The sequence below is a fragment of the Boleophthalmus pectinirostris genome, unplaced genomic scaffold, assembly GCF_026225935.1.
Source record: "Boleophthalmus pectinirostris isolate CB_2022bp ecotype Guang Dong unplaced genomic scaffold, ASM2622593v1 HiC_scaffold_9, whole genome shotgun sequence".
Classification (NCBI taxonomy): domain Eukaryota; kingdom Metazoa; phylum Chordata; class Actinopteri; order Gobiiformes; family Gobiidae; genus Boleophthalmus; species Boleophthalmus pectinirostris.
Window position 1 is genome coordinate 13,390,680 of NW_026571541.1, and position 27,365 is coordinate 13,418,044.

A 27,365-nucleotide genomic window follows, 5' to 3' on the forward strand; every position below is an offset into this window, starting at 1 on the left:
GCAATTTATAGTCCGAAAAATACGATATGCTATTTTCTGATCTGTACCTGACCTGGAGTTATTTTGTTTAACATACAGAATTTTGAGTTATTCTTTCAAACAGAAAATACAATGTTCCACCTTGTGATGTCATACGTGTGATACAGTAAGTGCTTCACTGTGTTTTGAAACTCCATACATGTTCAACAGAACCTCTACATCTTCACTAATCTAAAGGTGTTAAGCTGTTAACTTGAAAACTACAACTGCATGACATAACTAGATGGAACAGAGCATTTTGAGCTTTGGAGATGTGAACAGACTAATAAACCAGGGTTACTCAAACATGTGTGAATGAAACAAAACACAACTCCAGGTCTGTTTTTGATGATATTTCAACATGGCTTAAAGCTCACAAGATCAGTTATACAAAATATGTAGTCATTTAAATTTTGCATCTCCATACACTGTTACAGCACTCCCCAAACCTCCTCTGTACTATGTGTTCCTTCAGTGTCATTGTGCCCTAGAGTCTGACACACATGGAGAGGAGATGCTGACTCTGCATCTTTCTCCCCTCTCTCTTTTTTTCTTTTGCTCTGCTTCTTTCTTTGCACATTCACACCATTCACACTGCTGCTGTATGGGACACCCTACACAGACATAACCAGGACTGGGGCACTGATGTAGGTCCAGACTCTAAAGCTGGTCCAATGCCATTTCTTCGAAGGAAAAAATACTGCAGAAAGGAGGAGAAGCTGTGTCTACTTTATAGCTCTGAAATGTCATGTCATTAAATTTAGGGGAGCTGTGGGAAAAATACAGCCCATAAACGTTCTTCTAATAAATTTTCTAAGAGGTTATAAAGCGATGGAAGTTACAGTTTTTGACACAAAGGATTCTCATATTGAACATTGTTGGAGCTGCTAGGGGTCTAAAGTGGTAAAAGATATATAGTTGATGTTAGAAAGTTGGAGAGAAATGTATGTTAAAGGACTGTATTTTCAGAGCTGTTATAATGTTGTTTCCTCATGAAAAACCTTTACTAGAAACACGGGAATACTTTCAGTTCTGTAATTGCCTATCATTACTGAACAAAAGTTAAAAGGTAGCTGTTAACTTGAAAACACTCGCTTCATAGCATCATGAGGTAGAACAAAGCATTTTGAGCTTTAGAGATCAGAAAATAGCAAAATATTGTACTTTTAAGTTCAAATGAGACCCCTGATCTCAGCACGTCACATTAAAAGTGCAATATGTAAAACTTCACCTGTAATTTAATAAATACCAGAAAAGCTACATAATGCACTTTTACCTTACATAATTTTAAATTGCAGTACAAACAAAAGGTTTGGACTTAATCATTCACAATGTGTTAATAAATTCAACTCCACTCAAGAGTCATAATCGTACAACAGTGAGGCAGAAAATTAATGCCATTTTAATGAAATTGTGAAGCTAAGCACATTAACTTTTAGCAGAGCACAATGCACAAATGAATTCTACCAGCTTGCTCTCCACTCATGTTTTGCATTTAACAGTTTTTGTACATTTTGTTTTTCTAAAATGGCAGGTACAGAACAAATCAACACCCAATTATGTATTATGCAACACACAATTTAAGTCTTTCTTGCATAAAAAATTCAATTAGTGTGATTAAAGTCAAATCAAAGCTATTGTGTTGCTTAGACTATATAAAATGTATTACCTTTGCCCTAACTACCACCTGTTTGAGTCTTTTTCTTCCCGTTTCTGCAGGTATTACTCAGACTAATGAGGGGAAGTGTTGTGGCAGACTTGAACAATCAAAGTTGAAAAATCCATTTCAGGCTGCATTACCTCTGGTGTGGAGCCTGTGAGCTGCTCTGTACTACACCTCCTCTCACTTTACAGTTGTTTGTCCAAGGATTAACTTCAAATGTCAAATCACTGTAAGACTGGGAAGTTCTTTAAAGCAAACACATTACAACTAGTCAATACAAACCCAGGTCTAGTTCTAAAAACATATACTTGTAAAAGTAAACTCTAAAACAATAAAATGGTGAAATGCTGGCTTAGTGACTCACAATATAAACAGAATATCACATCTTTTGAATTGTGAAAAGTTCTCAAAATGTTGCCAAGCTGAAACCCACCCACGAACAGCATTATAAACAGCATAGGTGAAATGCACAGATGGAATAATCATATTGGGTCATTATTAACATTATTGTCTCCATAGAGCCATTATTGCTTTGCCTGGAATGTTCCACAGCATTATCTAACTTTTACAGGTGTTTAATTGCTGAAAAAATATCTTGAAAAACAGAGATTCTTACTGTGAGTGGCATCGCCTCTACACAGATCTGACCAGTAACTTTGCTTAGTAACATTATCTGCTTGTCTCCGTAAAGATACATAGATACCAAACTGTAGAACATTCCAGGCAAGAACATATCCACAGAGATGTGGAGATATGTCAAAAAAGAGTTACACCTTAAAAGAAACTTTAAAGCTCTTATATTATGCAAAATTGACTTGTAAGCTTTTAATAATGTTTTGCTTTGTTTCATTTACACATTTGAGTAATCCTTTATCATTAGTGCGTCTACTGTACATCTCCAAAGTTCAAAATGTTCTGTTTCACCTTGTGATGTCATGTAGCGGTAGTTTTCAAGTTAACAGCTACCTTTAGTTCTGTAGGGATTGGCAATTCCAGGGCTGAAATGATCCAAATTAGTCTAATGAAGGTGTATGGAGTTTAAAAACCCAGTGGAGCACTTTGTGTATTACCACATGACATCACAAGGTGGGAAATTGACTTTGCTTTGAAAAATCATCGCCCCTCTCTCTGTACCCACTGCAGTGACCCTCGTCATTTTGGTTGTGTGAATGAAACAAAACAAAACTTTAGATATGTTTTTGATGACCAAACAACATTATAAAAGAAATCAGAAACTGGTGTATGGGGCCTTTAACAAAAAAAATATAATATATATATATATATTTTTTTTTTTCTAGGATCTGTAATGAGTCTAGAACAGTACCTGAAGAAATATAGATTCTTTATTGTCATTTGGCTTCTGTGAGTAGTTATCTGTTGTACAAACAAGAGTACGCAGTGCAGATCTTGGTCAGGAGTACTTAGCTGGAGGATTATCCCCACATGCATGTTTAATTCTGATGGAGGACACAAGAGCACCCAAAGGAAATCCACTATGGACTTAAAGGTTTCCATGCCAGGATTTAAGAACTGTAATTATGAAGGAAAAACCCAATGTAACAGAGTTTGTTACAACACAGATGCAAACAAGTGTGAAGTAAATAGCTTCCCAGAGACCAATCGGCCCTGTGCCTCCAAACTCCTTAGCATGCTAATCTATGTGCGTGTATTTGATCCTTTGGTTAAGCAGCTGTACAGGCCACCAGGATCAATAATGTCACACTGTCCGAGGCCTATTGAAAAACAGTCAAGGCTTTGCTCTGCCAACACTAAAGGTTACAGACGTCCAAATGTGATTACGCGCTCATTTTCGTCGTGAACACAGCGTTTGGGACGTCATCACTGCTTCTTCTGGTTATGTGCACATGTAAGATCAGTAGACAACTCTGGGATAGTGGATTAATGTTATTTATACTGCCATATTATGCAAAATTGACTCATAAGCTTTAAGTCACATTACAATGCTGTTACTTCCTCAAAAAATGCCGGGTTTTGGTTCATTTACACATGTTTGAGTAACCCTTTATTAGTCATTCTACATCTCCAAACCTCAAAATGCTCTGTCCCATCTTGTGATGTCATGAAGTGATATTTTTCAAGTTAACAGCTACCTTTTACCTTTTATTTAGTAGATTCGCAAACATTCCAGGACTGGATTTTTTTCGAACAATTCTGGTGAAGATGTATGGAGTTTAAAAAGAAAGAAAAACACTGTGTATTACCACATGACATCACAAGTTGGAAGACAGTGTTTTCTGTTTGAGAGAAGAATTCAACCTAAATATGCAAAGTTTAATGTTAAACGTTTGTGAATGAAACAAAACACAACTCCAGGTATGTTTATGATAACATAGATCAGAAAATATCTTAAAATGGGCTCTTTAAAAACTGTAGATTACTATATATTTTTCTCAGAGTTATGCCCCTGGGCAGGACTCAAGTTTGAATTTATGGTATAGTACAATACTTATTCTTTTGTGTACATATTTTTGACCATGTCTTTGTCTCATTCTAATTTGGCGTAGTCTTTTGATAATCCTACACAAGCATCTTCCCTGGAATCATGTTGAGATGTTCAAATATTTATTTAATGAAAGGTGCACTATGAACCTTTTAATGGGGAGGGGGAGGCTGGAACCTGCTTGTCTCCATGGATGCGTTACGGCTTTGCCTGGAATGTTCCATAGAAAAGCATTATATCACACATGTTTGTCATGTGCCTGTGGGCAAAGTGAAGGAGGTCTGCAAATTGATTCCCAATTAGGATCAATCCTGTCCACAAGTTCATTTAAAAATGGCTGGATTTACGCTGCTTGTCTCAGTATAGACACATTCTGATGAGTTATCACTTGAGGGATTAATTCAGAAGCAGTTTATCTTTAGTTAATGTTTACATTTTTCTCAACTTTTAACCTTAATTAAACCTTAATAACTCATACAGAACATATTTGTTTTGCATGTTTGAGGTGCACTTATGATTCAGAACTGGGCTGGACTTCTGTGCTCAGTAAAAATAAGCCCAATATATTTAATTGAAGTCTGTTGCAAAAAACATGGGTTAAAAAAATTGAAAGTTGCAGTTATTTTACAAAAATAAAGCTAAATTTCAGAAATAATGCATTTTAGTTCATCTAGTTAATTAAATTCTTTTTTAATTCATTACTTCTCTTAATTACTTGAATCACAACTGAGGCATTCACAGGCACACACACACACACACACACAGAGTACATTTTCAAGAGACTGCAAAGAGATCAATTTCTGGGTTAATGAAATAAATATTTTACTATTAAATTCACTGACACCGACTGCATTTACTTAATAACAATAAACACAGGCTGTCTTTCCTGTACCTCTTCATTCATCGGGTGGGGGAGGGGTGAGCTCTAGTACATTTGGGTTGATTTATGAATGTAAGCGACACAGTATAATGATAGCACATTACATCAGTCAGGCCTCGTCTCTCTGGTCTCTGTTCACGGGGAAATTCAATCTCGTCATGTGGTCGCTTAGAAAGAGCATTTTTTGCCGGTTGACACGAGCAAGCTGTTGCCATGGCAGTCCAGATGAAGCAGGAATGATAATTGTTTCACCATAGCAGTGTGTAAATTATTAAAACCTTGAGGGCAACAATATAAATGCAACTGCAGTGTGCCTTTCTGTTCTGTTGTATATTGGTCTATTTTTTAATCTTGTGCTACAACATTGAGCGATACTTGAGCGTGTTTGCAAGTGCAGTTTTGGGACCTCGGTTTGTCCTTAAGAGTTTTCTACAGAATATTCGGCAGTGTTCATGAATAGTGGAAGAGAGCTTAAGTCATGAATAGTGCAAAGGACAAAACAACAGAGGAAATGGCATTGCTTTGCTCTGGGTATCAAGGCATCTGCTTTTATTAAAGGGCCCATATTAGGTTCTTTTCTGATCCATGTTATAATGTTTCCTCATTAAAAATATACCTGGAGTTGTGTTTTGTTTCATTCACACGTTTAAGCACACAAATCCCACATATTTAGGTTCCACTGTGTTTTAACCTTCACTGGAATCATTTGGATGATTGAAGATTTCAGCCCTGGAGTTGCAAGTCTCTACTAAACAAAAAGTTAAAGGTAGCTGTTCCCTCATCATGACATCACAGGGGGGAACAGAGCATGTTGAGCTTTGGAAATGTAGACAGACTAATAATAAAGGGTTAATCAAACATGTGAATGAAAAAAAAAACAGAACTCCAGGTAGGTTTTTGATGAAGAAACAACATTGCATCATGGCTTAAAGGTCACAAGAGTCAATTTTGCGAAATATAAGACCTTTCATTTTGCTTCTAAAATTCTCACAATTATCATATTTAGTTATTCCAAATTCTAGGAGATTGGTTAGACAGAGGGCCTGTTTACATGAGAACGCTTGCGGGTAAAAACGGCAAAATATTTTATTGTCGGTGACGGTGTTAAGGGGGCTTAAAAGCGCAAAAATGTGAAACCACCCTCCAGAGTGGAAAAGTTGAATACGCTCCGCTGTAGTGTTTCTGTCTATACTGGCCAAGATGCAAAACTCTGGTCAGATCTGCTCACGCCGTGTACGCGTGTACGTCGCATACATCACCACCTAGCATTACTACCAAACCACCTGGCACGCATACCCAATCGAATTCCACACACTTTTGCGTCACTTTATGCACGCAGATTTCCTCTCAAAAATGCTAAACACAGAATAAAAAGTGAAGATGTGACACCACTTTTGCGTCTTCTGTTCAGACCGTCATCATATAACCGTGGCCTAAACCATAGAGTAGCTGCTTCGGGCTTGAGGTGGGTACAACCTGACCAACACTGGAAATAGACAAACATTTACTTTCAAATCGATTCACCTTTTACAGCTCAGATTCCAAAACAGGTTTATAAATGTTTGGATGGAAGGAGAAAACAGAAACAATGGGCAGAAACACAGGGGGAGATGCAGATTTTGTGAAGCATGCCAGGAATCAAAGTCAGTGAGACAAGAGCCAAACAACACTCTGCACTGCACGGTGCATTCATGTGCTGAAATAATTGGCAGTGAAAATGATCGCAGGAGTGTCATCGTCTTTTTCTGTAACTGTTTTGTTTTCTTTTGGCACGATTGGGAAAGGTTAGAAATATAAAAGTAGTATTAAGGCATGTCAAGATGAATCAGTAATCACTAATCATGTTACTGAGGTCACAAAAAAATGAAAAATAATAATCGTGGGAATTTTTTGAAGCAAAATTTCAATTTCATTTCAAGTCTACCAGCACCCCAAATAAACGCTATGAAAATATATATATATTTTTTTTTATTTGGCCGTTTAGTCACATCAGTTTGATTTCATAAAACTGGTCAAAGAGAGGAATGGTTATGAAAGAAAATTGAGGATTTCATGGTTGTTTGGTTCAGATTGTCAATACATTTTGAATAACTGTGACACTTCTGCTCCCTTCTCTTTTCATGTTAACTTATGCTTTGTTTGTTGTTTGTTTGTGTTTTAATTTTAATTTTAACATCTTTCCTATTCTTTACAGTACTTTCAGTTACTTTGTGTATAAATTGTGCTATTCAGGAGGCTTTGCCTCGCCTATAAATTGCAGCACACAATTTCGATAATGGCATCCCTAATCCTCTCGTTTTTATACATTTTACAATTCACAACACTAACACCTTACCATAACATTTGTCATGATTTGTTTTATCCAGAATAATCTTGAATCTTGAAATAAATCTTGAAATAAAATATATAACCCAAGTTGGTTTGCAGTCCACATAGACCTTCATTTAAATATTTGACAGCCATTTCTATTCACCCAAACAAGTCTCAAAGGGCAAAGCATGTACAGTATGTCATGAAGTATTTATTTAGGCAAAAACATAACTTAAAATTTTAATTAGCAAAGCAAGCTGTGCAACCATAACCAAAACTCACTCAGAGCTGCAGCTGTATAATACAATGTCCCACAACAAACTGTAAATGAGTGGTTAAAATGATGAATGTATGAAAAACTGCATACTAAAACTATTTACAAAGTATGTAGTCAATAGTTGAATAATTATAGATTTTATAATATCTTCACAAAAGATGTACAACAGAAATGTACCATTACTTAACAGAATTCATACAGCCTTTAGCCATGGCAATAAATTACAAAAAGTCCTTCACAATATGGCATTCAAATGCAGTTCAACGTAAATTATCAAGATTTCAAACATATTACTGCTTATTTGGTACTAGATGCATAAAGTGTCAGTGAAAAAACAAGCTTGTAGCAGAAATGAAAATATTATACCTACTGTGCCTTAAATAATAGGGAATAATGTTTTTCAAAAAAGTAAACTGGTTTTGTCAAGACCTGTTGCCCAGAGGAAAATATTAACATATCTTTAAATACAGCTGGAAATGCATAATTAAAATGCTCTAGAGGCAAATAAACAACCCTTCAGGAAGACATTTGGTTATAAAAATGTAAATGCTATCGCTAGCTTTGTTTTGGCGAGGAAGACAAAGGAAGATTCCAGCATTAGATATAAAGGTGCACTGTGTAACTTTTCAGCTGTCTCCATGGAATGGGATGAAATTGCTTGTGCTTAAATCCTCCACAGCATAACATCAAACTAGTTTATCTAGCTTTTCCCCAATTAAATGAGAGTTTATTGCTTAAAAATCCCTGGGAAAAAAATGCATTATGGTTCTCTATAAATCTGACCTGTAACTTGGCCTGGTGGTGTCACTTTCTTGTGTAATGCCATACTGTGAAACATTTCAGACAAAGCACTCACATCTCTTTAGAAAAGTGATATAGTGCACCTTCAAATAAGTCTCATTGTCTAAAGGTCCGAAGATGTAGTTGCGCTCATTGACCAGCAGGGTTCTCTAGCACTTGGACTCTTCATACTGTTCCTCCATTGTAGACGGCCTCTTTTTTGAGTTATAATAATAGTCCTCTTCATGATCAGAGTCCTAAACAAAACAATGAAGTTCTGTTAGACACAGAGACAGTCCCAGACATAGAAAAACTACATTAGCAAGATCAATATTTCATAAACTTTCGAGTCCCGCTGTCAGCGGTCAGGACATGTAAAATTTAACATGTGAAACGGATCTGCAGACAAGAGTTTGTGAGTTATTTATGACGAGGACTGAACTGTACCATGAAGCAGAGCTCATAGCACGTGGCTTTCCGCACTGTCTCTCCTGCAGGGGTCGTGGGGTACTCCTCTCTAAATAAATGCAGAGATCAGTAATTAGAATAATGTCTCACAATTACCATGGAAACACATGCTTTTCACACATTATGTAAATTAAGGAATAGTATGGAAAACAGCAGATACTATGGTAAATATGCCTGTACAAAAATAGGAAAGTCTTTTGTACCCATCTTGATGAGAATTATAAAATACGGCTTTGATTTGTGTTCAGTTAAAGATCCAATATTACGCAGAATTGACTTGTGAGATTTAAGCCATGTTAAAATAATGATACCTCAGCTAAAGATACCCATAATTACATTTTGTTTCATTCATTAATGCTTGAGTAATCCTTTATTATTAGTCTATCTACATCTCCTAAGCTCAAAATACTCAGCTTCACCTTGTGATGTCATGTGGTAATTTTCAAGTCAACAGCCACCTTTTAACTTTTGTTCAGTAGACATGGGCAAGTCCAGGGCTGAAATTATCCAAATGAATGTACTGATGGTGTACAGAGTTTAAAAACACAGTGGAGCACTTCTGTATCACAGGCATCACAAGGTAGACCTCAACTGTTTGAGAGAAAAACTCAGCCTAAATATGCAGGGTTTGGGTTAAATAGGGTTAAATATGTGTGAATTTTTGTATGTATTTTTGATGAGGAAACAATGTGATTTTAAACTATGTTTTCCACTGTTTTAATTTTTTGTGTATATTTTAGTACTAGTAGTTTATAGTGGTTAAGTCTCCCACAAGAAAATATCAACGATTACTAGATGTTTTGGCATGTTAATTTTTTACATTAATTTTTTTCCCCAAACATTGCACTCTGATGATTACATTTATTGATTTGATTTATCAATATTTATTTGTTTATTCTTTACTTTGAGTTTAATCTTTAAAGCAAGATAAATTAGGTTGGCTAATTCTTACAAAATAAGTAATTACCACACTCATTTAAACTAGGGCTAAACAATTTAAAAATGTAATTGAGATTTTTCTGACAAGCAATGAAAGTTGCCATTAGATTTCCAGTTTCACATTTGAATAGTCAGATTATGTTGAAGTTCATATTTTAAAGATTTAACACAAAGACTGAAATATGACGTGACAAACTTATGTCAGAATTATATATCATAACTACAGGGTTAGCAGTTTCTATACAGTATAAAACAGGGCATTTTGTGGTTTGTGGAGGAAATTATATTATGTCAAAAATTACAGTGTCTGTCATTTCAAATTGCGATTTCAATAGGAATATGGTTTTAAGCACTTCAGAAATCTGAATATCAACATTCCACCAATATCTCTGCCCCCAGCTGAGACCCTGTGAATGCCTCCAAACCACAAGGCCCTGAGGTAATTTAATAACAAATTTAATAATAGGACTGCTTACAACAAGCTACAGAAATCAAATGTTAATTTAGCCTTAAGCATCATTAAATTAGCAATATAAAGTCTGATCTTATAGCGTCAAAGCCTGCAGTGAAAATGATTGGCCCCAGGAGACTTGAGAGCTGTGATTGGTTGAATAAATCGACTCACCCCTCCGTGACCTCTATGGGTGATCTGAAGGATTTTGATTGGCTGTGTTTCTTCTTGGGACAGAGGATCCGACCAATCAGAAAGAAGGTGAGAAGACCGGAGGGGAGGAGGATGAAAGCCAGCAACAGTGTCACGTCAGAAAATCGAATGCTCTGAGCTGTGGAGAAGAGTCAGATACATGTTAACAAGTCGACTACAGCTTATACCAGCTCTGCATAGCAATAGGGCACCGGTCTCAAATGATTACTCACAGAAGACTGGAATTGAAGAGAAACCCCCAAAGTAGCAATGATACACTACCAGAATGTTTCACCACTATAACAGTTAGAGGATGAATTCTTTGCTTTGTTCTGTTAAGAACAAAGCAATAAAATGTTGGTTTGAAATACATATGGCCTCATCACAAACATACCTGGAGTTGTGTTTTGTTACATTCATACATTTAACACACAAACCTTGCATATTTCTCAAACAGAAAACACTCCTTTCACCTTGTGATGTCATGTGGCAATACAGCAAGAGCTCCATGTGTGTTTTTAAACTCCCTACACCTTCACTAGAGTCATTTGGGTTTCAGCCCTAGAATTGACAATTTTTATTGAACTAAACTGTTAACTTGAAAACTACCTCTTGATGACATCACAAGTTGGAGATATAGACAGACTAGTCAAAAGTGTGAATGAAACAACATAATTCCAGGGATGTTTTTGATGAGGTAACAGCATTAGAACGTGGCTAAAATTTCACAATAGTCAATTTTGCATAATATTGAGTATCAAGTATTTTCTTCAATATTGAAACTGAAGTATCTTGACAACACAGACTGGAACCTATTGTGCAAAGGTTTCTGTGAAAGTAATTATATTCAGCTGACTGATAGAGTGCTGATAAAGGGCTATGGATTGCTAGTGTATGTATGTTTTCTGTACCTTTCAGTGTGACTGTGAGCACAGAGTGGGACGTGACTGCGCCATGTACATCAGGGGGGTTTCTGACGGTGCACGTATAAGTCCCGTTATCTTGGAGCGTGGCGTTAATGAGAGCGATGGAGGCATCACCGCGCGCCGGGCTCCCCTGCCACTTTATACGACCGGTGAACTGCCCCTCCATGGGTGGGAACGCTCGGGATGCGAAGTGGAAAACCTACAGTGGAGACAAAGAACATGGTGTTAAAAGATGATGCCATTAATTTGTTTGACATTTCCATTTGTCTAACTAATACTTTGCAGCTGATGTCATCAACATTCCCCGGGCGTGTGAAGGTAACTGGAAGCACTATTCTGTCTGAAGCGCTGTTACTCAAGTTAGACTAGATGAGCTTTGTTTTTACACAGTCGGACCAGAAAGAGCTGACTTGGTTGGAATTACAACAGGTGAGATGAGGTGAGGTGAGATTTGTGTGCTTAAGCAAATTTCTCTCACATACAATTGCTGTCACAAGCAAGAGAGCATTAGCCAGCAGTTTCTTAGTTTTTTGTTGAAAATGACCTTGAAAAACACCTAAACAGGATCATGATTGCTTCTTTTGATCATATCCTCCTGAAAACGTGTAGTTTAAATCCATTTAAACTACAACATTTTTGGCAGTTTTTACTAATATAAGCTTTGTGTCACCATGGTAACTGTTGGAAGAGTCTGCTAAATAGAGATAGATGTAGAACACCCCCAGCTTGATGTCACTGCAAAGTATGAATACATTGGGTGCATTCAAACTAGATCTGGTTTGATGGTTTGACTCTAGTGCAGTCCTGCTGTAGACTTGGTTGGGTCCAGTTCCAGGTTTAATCTTGATATAGTCCAGGTTTAATTCCAGATTTAGCCCTAATTTTGAAGTGGTATGAGTGCGTCCATTGTTTGATATTTGGACTATGAATCTGTTAACTGAAATCTTAAGTCCCAAGCATGTGCAATGAGTTTTTTTCCTGGACCAATCTAGATTAAGTAATAACTTGTGCCTTGGTGACCTTAGAAATAGAAGGACGTGTGGAAAGCGTTACAGAATATGTTGCCTCAATTCCAGTCAGATCAAACTTAATTAGAGAAAATTATATCATCTCAATATCTGCTGGTTAGTGATAATTATTGACTTAACCTTTTTTAAATGTTATTTTTATAGTTATTTTATTGTACAGTACTCTCATCATCCAACCTCTGAACATTATTTGTAGTTGGCAGCATGTCCCATCAAGGCCAGCATTGACGCATGTTTCTTACAAATAGAAAAAAAAAACAAAGCCAGACGATGCAATGTTCTTCCCCATTAAAAGAGCAGAACAAAATAAAAAATGGTCAGTAATATAGACGACCCACTTCATCGGTACAGGGTGTGATGAAGTCTCGAGTCAGGGCACAGAGTAGTAAATTATGCAGAGTCGGAGTGACGCATTCACACACTCAAAAGCTTATATAAGATTCATAACATTCAAATGTAAGGCCTTTTATTTTTGCCTGAGAGAGAATGTCAGCCACAGCAAAAAGGGCAGCGAGTTCAGCAATATCACAGACAAATATGACTTAGCGGTGACTTGTTATTTCACCTGAGCAGAAAACTGAAAATGGTCTGAGAAAAGGAAACTGAGAAAAATACTTGTGAGGCTTTGGAAAACCTTTGAATATTGTACAAAGAACAAGTCCAGTACTTCATTATCTCAAACTCACCCAGTCCAAAGAAATGCATGGGTTAAGTAACGCTGGGGGTGTTCTGCATGTATGTATGTGGCAGAATGTTCAGAAGTTGCTATGGAAACACAATGCATACATAAGCAAACACTACCAAAAAGTTTTTAAGATTTTCTCAAATCTCAAGAAAAAAATACAAAATAGATTTAAATAGCACATTTTCAGGAGCCTGTGATCAAGACGAGTCTTCATGGCTCTGTTTAGGTGTTTGATGTTGAACAAAAAAGATGAGTCAGAACTGAAAAACTAATAGTAGTAATGCTAGGTATCTTGTGAGTGTAATTTTATGTGAGAGAAACTTGTTTAACAGCACAAATCAGCACACAATCTGCTGTAGTTCAGTTCTTTGTTGTCAGACTGTCTTAAAACAAAGCTCAGATTCGCTTCAGACAGAGCAATGCCTACAGTTAGCATCACACTTCCAGGGGATTTTGATGCATCAGCTGCAAAGTATCAGTAAAGTGTATGTACATTTAATTGTGAATTATATGAGGCTGTGTTAACCCTGTGCCAAGCTGGCCACTGTCCAGGTACATCCCAAACAAAAGTAGGTAAAAATTTATGGTGACGGAGAAGCAGGATTAAATTGCAAGAACATTTTGAATTCTGATATTTTTGATGATTTAACTAGTTAGTTCTGTTATCTAGTAACAGCAAAACTAACAGAAGCTACATGAAGAACAAATAGAGGTTTGACGAGCAGCAAACATACGAGAGCTGTAGATCGATCATGGCTTTACTAAAGATGAGTCACTGAAGAACCCACTGACAGGAATATTGACACAACAAACATTTCACTTTTCTTTTGATGGTTCAGAATCACATAAGCTCCAAGTCGACATTCAAGAAGAAAATGTATCAGTTAAAAGATGAAGAAAATCAGCATTTAAAAAGTGCATTATGTAACTTTGCTTAGACCTGAATGTTCCCCGGTAAAATGCCATTCTGTGTAATTAGTCAGTGCTCAAAAATACCAAGGGTCACCTTTTCACAAATCTGACCTGACCTGGAGGCATCACTTGTTTCTCTTCATGGAGATAGGTAAGTGCAGTGCCATACTTGTGGAACATTCCAGGCAAAGCAATAACAAGCTGACAGCGCACCAGAAAGTTACACAATATACCTTTAAATAGTATAAATAAATTAGATCTTTGAGGCTCTGTAGTAAAGTAAGTCTAAAGTCTAAATGGTGGTGTTTCTTATGAAGGAGGTCTGTGTCCTGCCATGCTTCTTCTTAACTGCAGCTCACTCGGGGCCATTTGAGCAACACGAGACATTAGGAGGCTCTTACAGTATTGGCCGGATAAGATCTCAATGGTCTCAAAGCACAGCAAGGACGATTTATCGATTCCTGGTAAAAACTGCAGATGTTTCTTTGCTGGAACACAACGTTTTTCAAGTGCATTCACGATAAATGACTAACCCATTTTGCTTAATATGAAACTTCCATTTAAATCAAGTCTATGAACTCTCCACCCGTATCCACCCTTAGACTGTAAACTGATAAAACTGGGCAATTCCTCAAATATATCAAAGACTTCTTCTAAGTTTTCTTGTAATTTATTGCATATTTTGTGTATGTGGAATGTGTTGGCTCATTTTAATTAATTGAGGTCTTTTGGTCAAGGTGGTTTAAATCATGTTAGGTGTTTTCACAGCTTGTATGTACGGACATCCTGTATTCACATTTGAGAATGTAAGAACTCAATAAAATGACAGAAGCAGGTTTCTATCTTCAATCCTTGTTCCATTTGCAGTCATCAAAAAGTCCAAGGGGTTTTGTCTAAATCTCTTCAATTGTCTGTATAGAATGGTAGCTTTAATGAGACTGTTTACTATTGTTTTGATTGTTGTGATTGACGCAATTCAAGATTAGCGTGTAATGTTGGCTTCTGTCAAGTCAATCTTTAATAATTTTCCATATTTTAAATGAGACATTGTTGATTGTTGTTAGCGTCAGTTACTTTTTAAACAATGACCAACTGCATTGAGTCACAGATTTGTGCTCAAAATCATAAAATGTGTCATAAAAAGTGTAAAGATAAATGTGTAACGATATTGCCAGGTTTTTCATACAGAGACACACTACTCACCAACAATTTATTCTCAGGACTTTATGCTTTTATATTACAAAGTCAGACTGCGCAGCGTGAGGAAAAAATACTACTTCCTCATAATGATCAATGCCAACTTTCCATAAAAAAACAATATTTTATGTTATTACAAATACAAATAAACAGTATTTTTGAACATTTGGACATTCTGAACATTTGCTGGCAGAAAATTGGCTGCAGACCTCGCAATATAAAAAAGCCAAACTAATCACTGACGATTAAATGAAATGACTGAAAGTGAAAGTGAAACTCGATAAAATGCCCCATTACAAACTCTATAGCCTTACTCCAACACGTGCATGGGGCCACTTTAAAGCAGATTATGTAAAACGCTTGTCTTATTTACTGCCTAAAGCTTTACACACTGAGTACAATGTCAACATCCATATCTGCGAACAGCCGCCCAATAAACTACAGGGCAAACACCGAATCACTCTAACAATCACTGCCTGCTTTATGGCTTTATAACCACAGGGCAGTGAGCAGCATTTTTCAAACAGAGCCATGGGTCGGCTGGCAAAGATAAAACTATCTCCTAATACACCATTATTCATCCACTGTTGAACATTTGAGGGGTGGGCAGAGCTGAGGCGGCAACATGGAGGGGCTAAGAGTCAGAGAATACATCACAGAACGCAGACACCAAAAACTAATGTTAGAGATGCAGTAATTCCTTGGGACTTTTTAAGCAGTCCAGCCAAACACAGCCCAGGAAAACACTGAAGGCTGTTGCTAATTATCTGTTCATTTGCCAGAGCTGTTAATAGGATTCAACAGGAGCAACTGGGTTCAGCCAATATCTTTCCACTTTTATTAAAGGGGTTTCTTAAGGAGAATGGGAAGAGGCCATGGAGTGTCACACTTATTTGAGAATTTACTTAGTAGCTCAACGGGACTACAGTGTCCATTTACTAAACTATAAAGAAAATGAACAGAAATATTTAGTTTTATTCACATTTTTAACAGTATAGGCAATGAAAATGGTGTGTGCTTAAAGGCAAAAAACGAAGATTTTATTGATAAAATGAGTGGTACAGAACAGCATTTGAAGTAGAGAGAGATTTATATATCGGGCCGATATATGCACTTTTCAGAGATTCTCAGCTTTTGATCTTTAAATCTGAAGAGGTCAACATTTTGTTTGCCAACCTGCTGACTAAAGAATATGAATGAAGCTTTATTTGAACACTTTTCTTTGACATTTCTTTGTCAATGTGCAAAACTTGACTACATTGCTCACTTATCCAATTTGTAGTAAAATGTGGTGGTGAATGAGCTTGTAATAAACTCAAACAATGTAATTCCCTAAACATGGGCCCTAAATATCAACAGATCTTATGGATGATTGGCTCCTCTGGGGTCTAAATAGTTTCTGTATCAGACATGGAAAAAATATATATATATTGGTTGATCTCTAACTTGAAGCAAGTATTTTTTGGGTGTGTTATTCTAATTTGGAATAAAAATGTTTAGAACAACATTGGTTGATTTCTATGCCCATTAAAATTACAAAGCCAAGCTGAAGGGCACAATTGGGACAAGTATAGATAAGAAAAGATTAAATAAATGCAACTTCTATCATCCTTTTAAATTTGAAGGTCTTCTCTCCATTCTAATACGTTCTTTTCATGTTTGTTCTTCAACATTCAATTGCCAAAATTTGCAATTACACAGAGAGGGCCCCTGACATTTGACTCCCACTCTCATCTTCTCGTCTGTCGATCTCTGAAAAGCTCTAAAATTCATTTGGACGTGGACGCTGGAGGTAATTATGCAAGCCACTGAGGCATTGCAGCAGATCCACACATCCACAATAACGCTTTGGCTGCAATCTCATATTCTGACAGCGCCTTCCACCTGTTAATTCATGGTCTTTCCCATTGATATACAGCCAGGAGCACAGGAGCCAAAGGAAGCGAAGCTGCTAATGGAATTGAATACAAATAAAGCAACTATAATAAGAAGTCTATGGAAAATGTTAGTTCTATAAACAAATAGGGAGTCTGTAATATACGTTAAATCTTATATTTTACTGGAATAAATAACTAGTTATTTTTCCAACTAGTTATTTATTCGTTATAATCGAAATGCATTCAGCTATAACCAATTTGGAACTATGGTTTGATCCCATATTAGTACTGGTTTAGTCTGATTTTCAACCTGGTTCAGATGTAAGTTAGTCCTGGTAAAGTTCGGGTTTAGATCTGGTGGTACTTGGAAAGCAAAATATTAATACTTTGGAAGAACTTGAGTGAAAAACTGAGAACTACTAATCTCTGGTAAATTATGTGTAGCCTGCCTTACCTTAAAAGCATTTAAAACAAGTAGTGCATAGTGTATAATTTATTATTAGAAACAATAGTCAAGGCTTGTCTTCTCATGTATTAAGACATAAACAGGCTTGTTTATCTGGGACTAAACAAAGAAGGTTTCTTCTGTCAGTTGCAGTTGGCACACCTTTTTAGTAATACCTGTGGTTCTGTGACGTTAAACCAACAACCTCTGACACACATGTGCACACAGACTTATCTGAGTCCAACCCACTCCACCCTCCTCTCCTGCCTCTCTCTTCCACTCATTCTCTCCTTCCTTCCTCTCCCCCTATCCTCCCCCATACCCTCTTCCTTCTTCTCCTTACCTCTTCACCTACACCTCATGTCTTCCACTCATTTCTTCTCATCGCCTACCTTTTCCTGCCCCTCTCCTCCTCTCATATCCCCTTTTTCCTCTCCTCCACTCTTCCTCCCCTCTCGTCCTCCCATACTGACTGTCTTTTCCTCCTTCACTATTCCTCCTCTTCTCCCTTTGTTTTGTCTTTTCCTCCTGATCCCATAATCTATTACTCCTCACCTCCACTCTTCCTTCACTCCTCCTCTCATATTCTCTTCCTCCTCTCCTGCACCCCTCCTCCTTCCTCCACTCCTCCTTTACCCTCTTCCTCCTTTCCTCCAGTCTTCCTCCTCCTCTCTTCATCCACCTTTTCTCCTCCTCCCTCTCTCCTTCTTCTACACACTTTGGACCGTCTTAATGACTAACCCAACAGCACTCCAGAATGCGAGGAGCCACAAAACATTAGCCACCACTTAACTCTGAGTGCCTCTAAAGGGAAATGCTCGCAAGCTACACCACACTATGGATTCCTATGGTCCAAATGCAATTACACAGAACCGCCCGATGGATATGTTCAAGAGGAGATGGAGGAGTCTGAATTATGCGGTGGTCTTGGTTGGAATCAGTCAGTGAAACTCAAACCAGGAGCTGAAAAGGTTGGGGTCGATGAGTGCTGTTGGGGGCAGTCATGGATACGATTTCACATTTTAGTACAAGACCACCATATGGCCGCAGAGGAAAGGGCATTAGGCTAACTGACCAGGAGTGGGTGCTCTGGTCAAGTCTCTAAAAGCTCCAAACCAAAGACAGGGAAAGCCAATGGAGAACATAAAAGTAGAAATGGATGCTAGTTAATGCGTGCGTAGTAGTAAAGTTAAGAGAGGCAATCAAGTATAACAGGGCATTAGGCATGATATTGGTACGCACTTACTGTCAGATTAAATAAGAAGTACTACATATTATTCTAATTCATTTTTACGTTACTATTTACTAGCAATACTAAGTAGTAATAAATTAATAACTTCAGTTTAAAGGTCCTATATTACGCAAGATTAACTCTTGTGAGCTTTAAGCCATGTTATAATGTTGTTACCTCATCAGAAACCAATTTGTTACCTCATCAGAAACCCAAATTGTCTTTTGTTTCATTCACACATTTGAGGAAGCCTTAGTCTGTCTACATCTCCAAAGCTCCAAATGCTCTATTACACCCTGTGATGTCATGAAGTGGTTGTTTTCAGGATAACAGCTACGTTTTACTAGCCAGGCTGATGCTACCTAGTGCCTCCACTCCATTTCATTTCTCTCCAGCGACTAGGTCAGGATTCAGAATACACTAGATGGTTTGCAAGTGCGAGTCCGGGCACCAGCCAATCAGTGAAGAGCCATTCATTCTGCATTGGCAACGATTCCCGAGATCGAGGATTTAAAGCCGGAACAAAGAGAATGTTTGGTGAATTTTATCAAGGGGAAAGACGTTATTGCCCTTCTTCCTACGGGATTTGGGAAAAGCTTAATATACCAGTTAGCCCCATTAGCGGCACATTACACATGACCAAATAGCAGAGATTGGTTAAATAAAAAAGTACCCACCTACTGTCGAACAAACAAATTCTAATGCTGCGAGGTCAGACGGTTTCTTTGAAGTGAAACCGGCTGATGAATCAGGCTAAGGTTTTACTTTTAGTAGAAGGTAAGGACTGAAATTATCCAAATAATTCTATTGAAGGTGTATGTAAAGTAAAACACAGCGGAGCACTTTCTGTATTCCTGAGAGAAGGACTCTACCTAAATAAGCAGGGCTTGTGTGTTAAACCTGTGTAAATGAAACAAAACACAATCCAGGTATGTTTTTGATGAGGAAACATTAAAAGATAGATCAGAAAAAACTAATATAAGATCCCTTAATAACAAAAGAAAATTTAATTTTAAGCAGCTTCTTCATTTCTGGTCAGATCAGCGGCCTTATGAATCCTGATGTATATGAATCCTACCTGGATGACTGAGGGAGTACACAGACAACTTTAGACAACTTTTACAGGTGCACTGTAAAAACTTTTGGTTGGGAGTCCATCACCTGCTTGTTTCTATGGATACAACATTGTGAATGTTCCACAGTATGGCATTAAACAGCTCTTACCTTACCTTATTTATTCAATTACAGGTGATTTTATAACTCAAAAACACCTAAGCATTCTGACTGTGAGCTTGGTTGCCTCTCCACAGGTCTGACCTGTAACTTAGTCTGGTTTGGGCACCATGAAGATACAGTACAAAGGTTTAATACAATACTGTGAATCATTCCAGACAAAGCAATAATATCTCCACCAGAAAAGTTACGCAATGCACCTTTAAATACACTGACCAAAATGTTAGTTATTATCATTCCTTTTTACATATAATTTGATCAGCCCAAATGGCATTTAAATATCACACACTTTGAAAAGGAAACTACAGAAAAAAACAAAAAACTTTTAGTATCAGTTGTAGTTGTGGTGACTAAAATCAAAAGAATGTAACATAAGATTACATAAGCGACACACCCACAAGATACTCACATGAGACAATATAAACATACAGTGGCATACAATCTTTTATATATATATATAAATGCTATTAATATAAAGGCAGTATTTCTATGGTAAGGTTTCCACCTAAATAAACCACAAATAAAAGCAGAGTTGTTTGTGCGATTTATGTTGTAGCAGGAAAACAACAAAAACATGGAAATCTTAGAGCAGACTCTTCAGCTCACTCTGTTCTGAAGCCTGTCGTGAGCCACAGTTAAACATGACCAAATATAGACCCTCTGCTGACAGGGGAACAGCTGGGTACACAACATGCCCCTGTCTCAGTGAGGGGAAATATGAATTAAATATTAAAAAAAATAAAATCTAACTTGGTTTTAACACATTTTATAATAAAACAGGGGCTTAAAGGAACATTTGGGAGGCAGTGTCCACTTTCTAACCAAATACAAACTGATTTATTCTTTCGTGGTCTGCCTAGTATTAATGTTTCTTTTTATTTCCTCATTGCTTTTATCTTGTGGAGAGAGATGCTCCAGCTAACAGTCTACTTATATTCCTGTGATTATACTATATATTGATTTGCAGTTTGACTTTAAGACTTTCTTGACACAGAGTCAGCCTTTTATTTATCCATGTTAAACAATGACACAAAGATTGCAATAACACCTAGTTTATACCAAAAGACAAACAATAAATAAGGGTTTGAAGCTTAAAAGTCCTATATTATGCTAAACTGACTCTTGTGAGCTGATATTAGAATGTTGTTACCTCCTGAAGAACATACCTGCAGTTGTGTTTAGTTTCATTCACATGTTTGAGTAATGCTGCAAGTCTGTCTATATATCAAGCTCAAAATACTCAGAGGTTTTCAAGTTAACAGCTACCGTTTACCTTTAGTTCAGTATAAATTGGCCATTTCAGGGCTGAAATTATATTATATTAAGTGATTCTCGTGAAGGTCTGTCAAGTTTTAAAACACAGCAGAGCACTTGTTTGAGAGAAGAACCTAAATATGCAAGATTTGTGTGCTAAATGAAACAAAACACAACTCCCGGTATGTTTTTGATTAGGACAGCATAATAACATAGATTAAAATATTGTAATATGGGCCCTTCAACATAATTTCATGTCTTGTTCCTACTCCCATCACCTGTCTGTGTCACTGTCAGCCAGTCACAGCCTGCTTTTGTCTCTCAATCTATCACTCTATTCATATAAATGTACTCCTCCATTCTTTCATCTATGTTCCACATCCTGCTCTCCACAGCAGCAGCACAACCAGCAGCCACCTCAGCCTCTCTTGTGATACAATTCCTCATACAAGTCTGTCATACTCTCTCTTCACTGGATACTGAGGTCTAAGCTCAACTATTTGATAAACTATTCACTGCATTTCATTTATTTGTCCTTTTTTGTCATGTAATTGAAACAAAAGACACAGTTGTACTCACAGATCGCGGTTCTCCTCCGCTCTGAGGCCTATACGACCAGTCCACAGACATTCTGCTGGTGGGGGGGCTGTCGGAGGTGAAGGTGCAGGAGAGGGTGACTGTATCCCCTTTAGAGGCATGGAGCTCTGCCGGGCTGCTCACTGTGATGGACCACACCAAACTGGGCACTGCAACAGACAGGACAAAGGTGAGAAAATAAAAGACCGCTTCATATATTAAATGAAATACATTAAGAACGAAAGGTGTATGAGATTAAAAAATATGTTATGAACAAATGTCAATATTGTATTTTACAGGGCCATGTAGAGTAGTGGGCAACGGAGTAGTATAGATGTCTAAACTTAAAAGGACCTATCACATAAAATGGATTCTTTAAGCCATGCTGTTACCTCATAAAAACATACCTGGAGTTATGTTTTTGTTTCAGTCACACATGTTTGAGACTGCCCCTCCTCCAACTGAGTCTGAGAGCCCTTTACTAGAGGGTAACTTTCTCCTTAAATTCTAAATATTCGTATGTGCATGGGGATATGGGAACACTAAACACACACAACCCTTTAGTATTCATCATCACCAATGATGTCAAAATGAAGTAGCGTCAGTCACCAAAATGTAGTTGTTTCAAACCAATGATAGTGATTTGTCAGTTGCTCACCCTAAAAGAATAAAAATATATGAAAAAATATGTACATTGTACGCACATACAACACATATTTTCCACACACCTTGCTATCTGTATCAGCAATACCTTCACTCGGTATCATACTGGTAAACACATTATACACTGACTTATTTTCAGACTTTACTTTATATAAGGTTACCTTCCATAAAAGTTAATTAAACAATCAACAGAATAGCAACTGTATGAATACACCAGGCCCGTTATGACACAACTCTTTTTATTCATCACCCCTTCTGCTGATATTACCATAACTATAAATATATATGTTATTTTCTATTGTGACCCAGAGCAACTGTGAACGCTGGCATGTTGAGATGTGCCCGCAGCTCAGCCCGCGCGCTGGCAGAGTCAGCACAGTTCTTCTGAGTGACACACAAACAGAGGTCTGTGCCAGTCTCACTTCCTGTATCTGACAGCCTATAGCTACTTATGTGTCTGTCAAATGCCTTCAGCGCCACTGTGCCCCCGACCATCGCACACGCTACTTCTGATTCTGTGAGCGTCTCGTGAATGTGCTCGCTATCTGACATCAAGAGAGTGCAATGTCCACAGCAAATATGAAAGCGAGAGAGAGGGAGGGAGAGAGAGGGCGAGAAACAGGGGGAAAGAGAGAGAGGGAGAGATGGAGAGAGAAGGAGAGACTGCAGCCTGCAAGAAGGTATAGAAAATAGAATGATAAAATGATTCTGGCTGGGAGAGTCTGCACCAGGAAGAATATAAAGACATTTACACAAGCTATAGTCCCATTTTATATCTCCTATCAAAATAAACTCCCAATCCCAAAGCATTCAGAAGAGAATATCATTTTAAAAGTCCACAAAAAAGTTAGAAGTGGGACATTGTTGTATATTGTTGTTTGGTATGCAGAATTTGAATACTGTCAATAATGAAATATAAAAAAAATTGAAAGGAAAAAACTGAAATTCACAGTATCCAAACTAGCAAACGAGGGTATACAATGATATTTCTGCATTTGTACAGTTAATTTAACAGTTCACTTACTAGCCATGCTTCTGTACATTTATGGATTATCATAATTTAGTCCAAATGCTGCCACTAAGATGTGAAAATATAGAAAGTATAGGACTAATATCATTTTTGTCAATATTGAAAACTTGTTGGACCACCCCAACAAGGTACAGTTTTATGGTTTCAGGCCATATCAGGCAAGTACATGTTATATTTGGATATTTAATGGTGCCTGAATCAGTCATTTAAATGTACTTTATTTTGCATCACAGCTACAACTATTTATCTGTCTCTTAATGTTTCTTATGGGTAAATATCTGCTAATACAGCATGTCTTTCTCTAAGCCTGAGATTGGCAGGAGACTTAATGACAGGTGACTTCTTCATTATTAATAATAGAGTAGATATTAAGATCAGTGTCAATAAAAATAAGGTTGCCTTTGCATATATTTGTGTACATTGAAGGCAGTGTGTATGGCTTATCCTAGTGTTGACCTGCAGGCACAAACTGAATTGGACTACATAATCAGCGCATAATAACTCCATTTGCATCGGACTAACCAAACTGTAGTGGAAATATATGCAGCTGGACTACAAAAATAGGCAATAAAGTGGTCCCTGCGTGCATTTTTCTCAAGGAGGCAGACAGTTCATTTAAAGTTGTCTGTGTTGGACTGACTGGTAGAGACTGCTTCACTCTCAGGACCATTAAATGTTACAGTCCAATCTAAAGTGGAAATAAGAAGATGCTTTACATCAACTTAAAGGCACCAAGATAAGATTCCTTATACTTTGTAACACAGAATTCTTTTTCATTTCAGAAAATTAAATGAGCTGCAAATGAAGTAATTAATTCTAGTAGAGATCGACCGATACGTGTTTTGTCATGGCCGATGCTGATATTGTTTAGAACACAGAACAACCGATGGCCGAAATTGTTAGGCCAATATGTGGGGCTGATTTAGATGATTTTCCTCAAATTATGTAATTTAAATTTACTGCAAACTAACCACAAACCATTAAGTGTTGTCACGTTTTGTGCAGCTATCTCTTTGTATTAAAGTGTTAATATAAAACTTGACCAGACTGACTAAAACTACATATTGGCCCGTGCTGGAGATTTAAGACCGATAGTAAATACGCTAAAAAGTCCAAATATCGGTCCAATATATCAGTTCATAGACATAAAAACTGATATATCGGGCCAATATTTGGGCTTTTAGTGGTCCAATGGCACCTGTCCCTACAGAACAAAACCAGATTTGAACAAATAAAAAACAAAACAGTGTAGGTCTACTCTGTTGCTGTGTTACCTCATGTGGCTGGGGACTAAACATTAAATTGCAACACATGCAACAGTTGCAGCACCCTGAAAGACACTGCTCTGGATAAAATGATAATGATAAAGGCTTCTGTACTATGTGTCACTGAAACTGGTGGGTTTAAAGGTCCTGTATTACCCCAAATTAACTCTTGTGATCTTTAACCATGTTAAAATGTTGTTACATCATGGTGTTGTGCTTTGTTTGATCCCACTTCATTAGTCTGTCTACATCTCCAAAGCTCAAAATGGTCAGTTAAACGTTGTGACATCATGTAGCGGAAGTTTTGAAGTGAACAGTTCCTTTTACTTTTAGTTCAGCAGAAATTGACAATTCCAGGAATGAATTACCCAAATGATTCTAGTGAAGGTTTATGAAGTTTTAAAACATAGTGGAGCACTTTTTGTACTACCACATGACATTACAAAGTGGAACAATCTTTTCTGTATAAATATGCAGGATTAAACAAGTGTTAATGACACAAAACACAACGCCAGGTATGTTTGTGATGAAGAAACACTATTACAGTATAAATATAGCTGAGAAAATAATGCAATACGGGCCCTTTAAATAATAAGTAATATACCAGTTAAAGGGTGTGTTTTCATAGTATGATAACAGCTACAACTACAGGGCTACTAATAAAACAACTAGCAAGTGCTACTACAATTATTTCAACAACTACTACTACCCTAGCCCTAAAACTGCATTTTGGAGAGATACTGTTTCTGATATATAATGTTATTTTACAGCCACGTGAACTGGTCAGATCCAGGCGTGCATACCAGAACATACCAGCTGTCTGCAACCACCCAAGTTATTACTAATATGAACTATGTACCTTTGGCACCTGCAGTATCTATAAGCTCTCCAACTCTGGTTCAACTCACGTGACCGAAAACTACGCAATGTTAACTTATTTTTACAAAGTGGCCTTGGGCAATCCGTTTGTTTAACGTGTTTTAGTGGTGACCCAGATGCTAGTTTTAAACCTTCAGGCCATAAAGCACAACAGCAATTCAAAGCTATGGGAATGTCCATTACTGCAAAACAGAAATGGCACCTGTCTGCTTTGCTTACGATCTGTTGTGGATAGAGCAATGCGCAGTTGTTTACTTTATTTGCGCATAATACGAGATAATAATTCGATCCTTTTAGACATCATGACATGAAGTGGATTAAATTAGGTATTCTTAAGAAGTACAAAATGTGTGTAGACCGTGAAACCCGAGCCGTGTGTGTGGCCTGGTACTTACCGAACGAGACCGTCAAGTATAAGAGCAAAACTTTGTTCAGAGCCGTATTCCCGTGGAGCAGTCGACGCATTGTAAGCGAAAAGAGCTCAGTTCAGTGACGTTATAGCAAAAAAGGCCAAAAACGACGTCAAAGAGTTGGAATTTTTCCGTCCATTCTCCTCCTATCTCATTGTGACTCAGTGCTCCGCTGTGGCGCTGCTACCTGACAAACAGGTGTATCAGGAAGTGACCGTGGGAGCTGTTCGTGGAAACATGGCACAGCTGATCAAACACAAAGAAATACATTAAATTAAAAGGGCAGCAAACGTTAATTTTGTATGTATTTATTGTCATATTCCAGCTACATTGTACTGAGATATGCAGGCGCGTCTGTAAGAAAACAAAACAAACCACTTATGTCAGTTTTTAGCACGTAGCTGTGAATATTGTATAGCCTACCTATAACTAGTGTTATAAGCTGGAATCAGTCAGTCAGTTTGCTCCAACTTTATTTTCACAGACTACTTGTTGCTCATTCAAATTTGCCTTTATATGGAAAACAGATAAATGGCATAAAAGTACATTTATTATGGATATTACAAGCTTACTCAAAAGTAGTATATATTTATTTATTATTATTAAATTAACCATTTTGAACTAGAAAATACGTGTTATTATTCACTGTAGCCTAGTAGTTATTTTACATAGAAGTAGGCCAGGGATCTCCAACTTGTTGCTCGGGAGCTACAAGTAGCTCTCCACCCCCTTTCAAGTAGCTCGCCAAGGAATTCTGAATTACACATTTTCCCGAATAACTCAGATTTGATTAATTAAATGCCTATCATTGTAAATCTATCATTTTGATGCCCGACTTTGTGCACTCAAATAAATAATGGTGTATCTAACTGTACCCCATCTAAGGCTTGCCATGGCTCTTGTGTATTCTTTATGTTCTGCGACTAAAATTAGTAGCTTTCTGGAATTTTTGTTTTGTAAAGGTAGGTCACCTGAGGAAAAAGGTTGGAGACCCCTGAAGTAGGCTATGTAAAATAATAGGAGAAACAAATCTCAATTCTTAAAAGGTCCATTTATACTATATTCTGATCTATGTTATAATGTTTCCTCATCACACACAGACCTGGAGTTGTTTTTTGTTTGATTTGCACATATTTAACACACAAATCCTGCATATTTAGGCAGAGTTTTCCTCTCAAACAGAAAACGTGTGATGTCATTTGGTAATACAGGAAGTGCTCCACTGTGTTTTTAAACTCCATGCACCTTCCCTAGAATCATTTGGATGATTTCTACTGAACAAAAGCTGCTAATATTAAAACTCTCGCTTCATGAC

At 37.3% G+C, this 27,365-nt stretch overlaps 1 protein-coding gene across 1 annotated transcript; it reads right to left on the reverse strand.

Moving 5' to 3' along the window:
- Positions 1 to 7,523: 7,523 nt before the first annotated feature.
- mpzl3 (myelin protein zero-like 3) lies at positions 7,524 to 26,255 on the reverse strand. The gene is made up of 6 exons (XM_020926888.2): positions 26,036 to 26,255; positions 21,807 to 21,973; positions 11,351 to 11,564; positions 10,422 to 10,578; positions 8,837 to 8,906; positions 7,524 to 8,646 (listed from the first exon to the last, which is right to left on the reverse strand). The coding sequence occupies exons 1-6, from the start codon at positions 26,103 to 26,105 to the stop codon at positions 8,560 to 8,562; spliced, it is 765 nt and encodes a 254-aa protein (XP_020782547.1). The 5' UTR covers positions 26,106 to 26,255; the 3' UTR covers positions 7,524 to 8,559.
- Between the last annotated feature and the right edge of the window lie 1,110 nt (positions 26,256 to 27,365).

Bases quoted from the DNA above. Each gene is read 5' to 3' on its own strand.
- mpzl3 (XM_020926888.2), bottom strand. From the start codon at position 26,105: ATGCGTCGACTGCTCCACGGGAATACGGCTCTGAACAAAGTTTTGCTC. The intron at 11,565-21,806 runs GTGAGTACAACT...TCTCCACTGTAG, and splicing joins GCGGAGGAGAACCGCGATCT to GTTTTCCACTTCGCATCCCG. The intron at 10,579-11,350 runs GTACAGAAAACA...TCTTCTCCACAG, and splicing joins GCTCACAGTCACACTGAAAG to CTCAGAGCATTCGATTTTCT.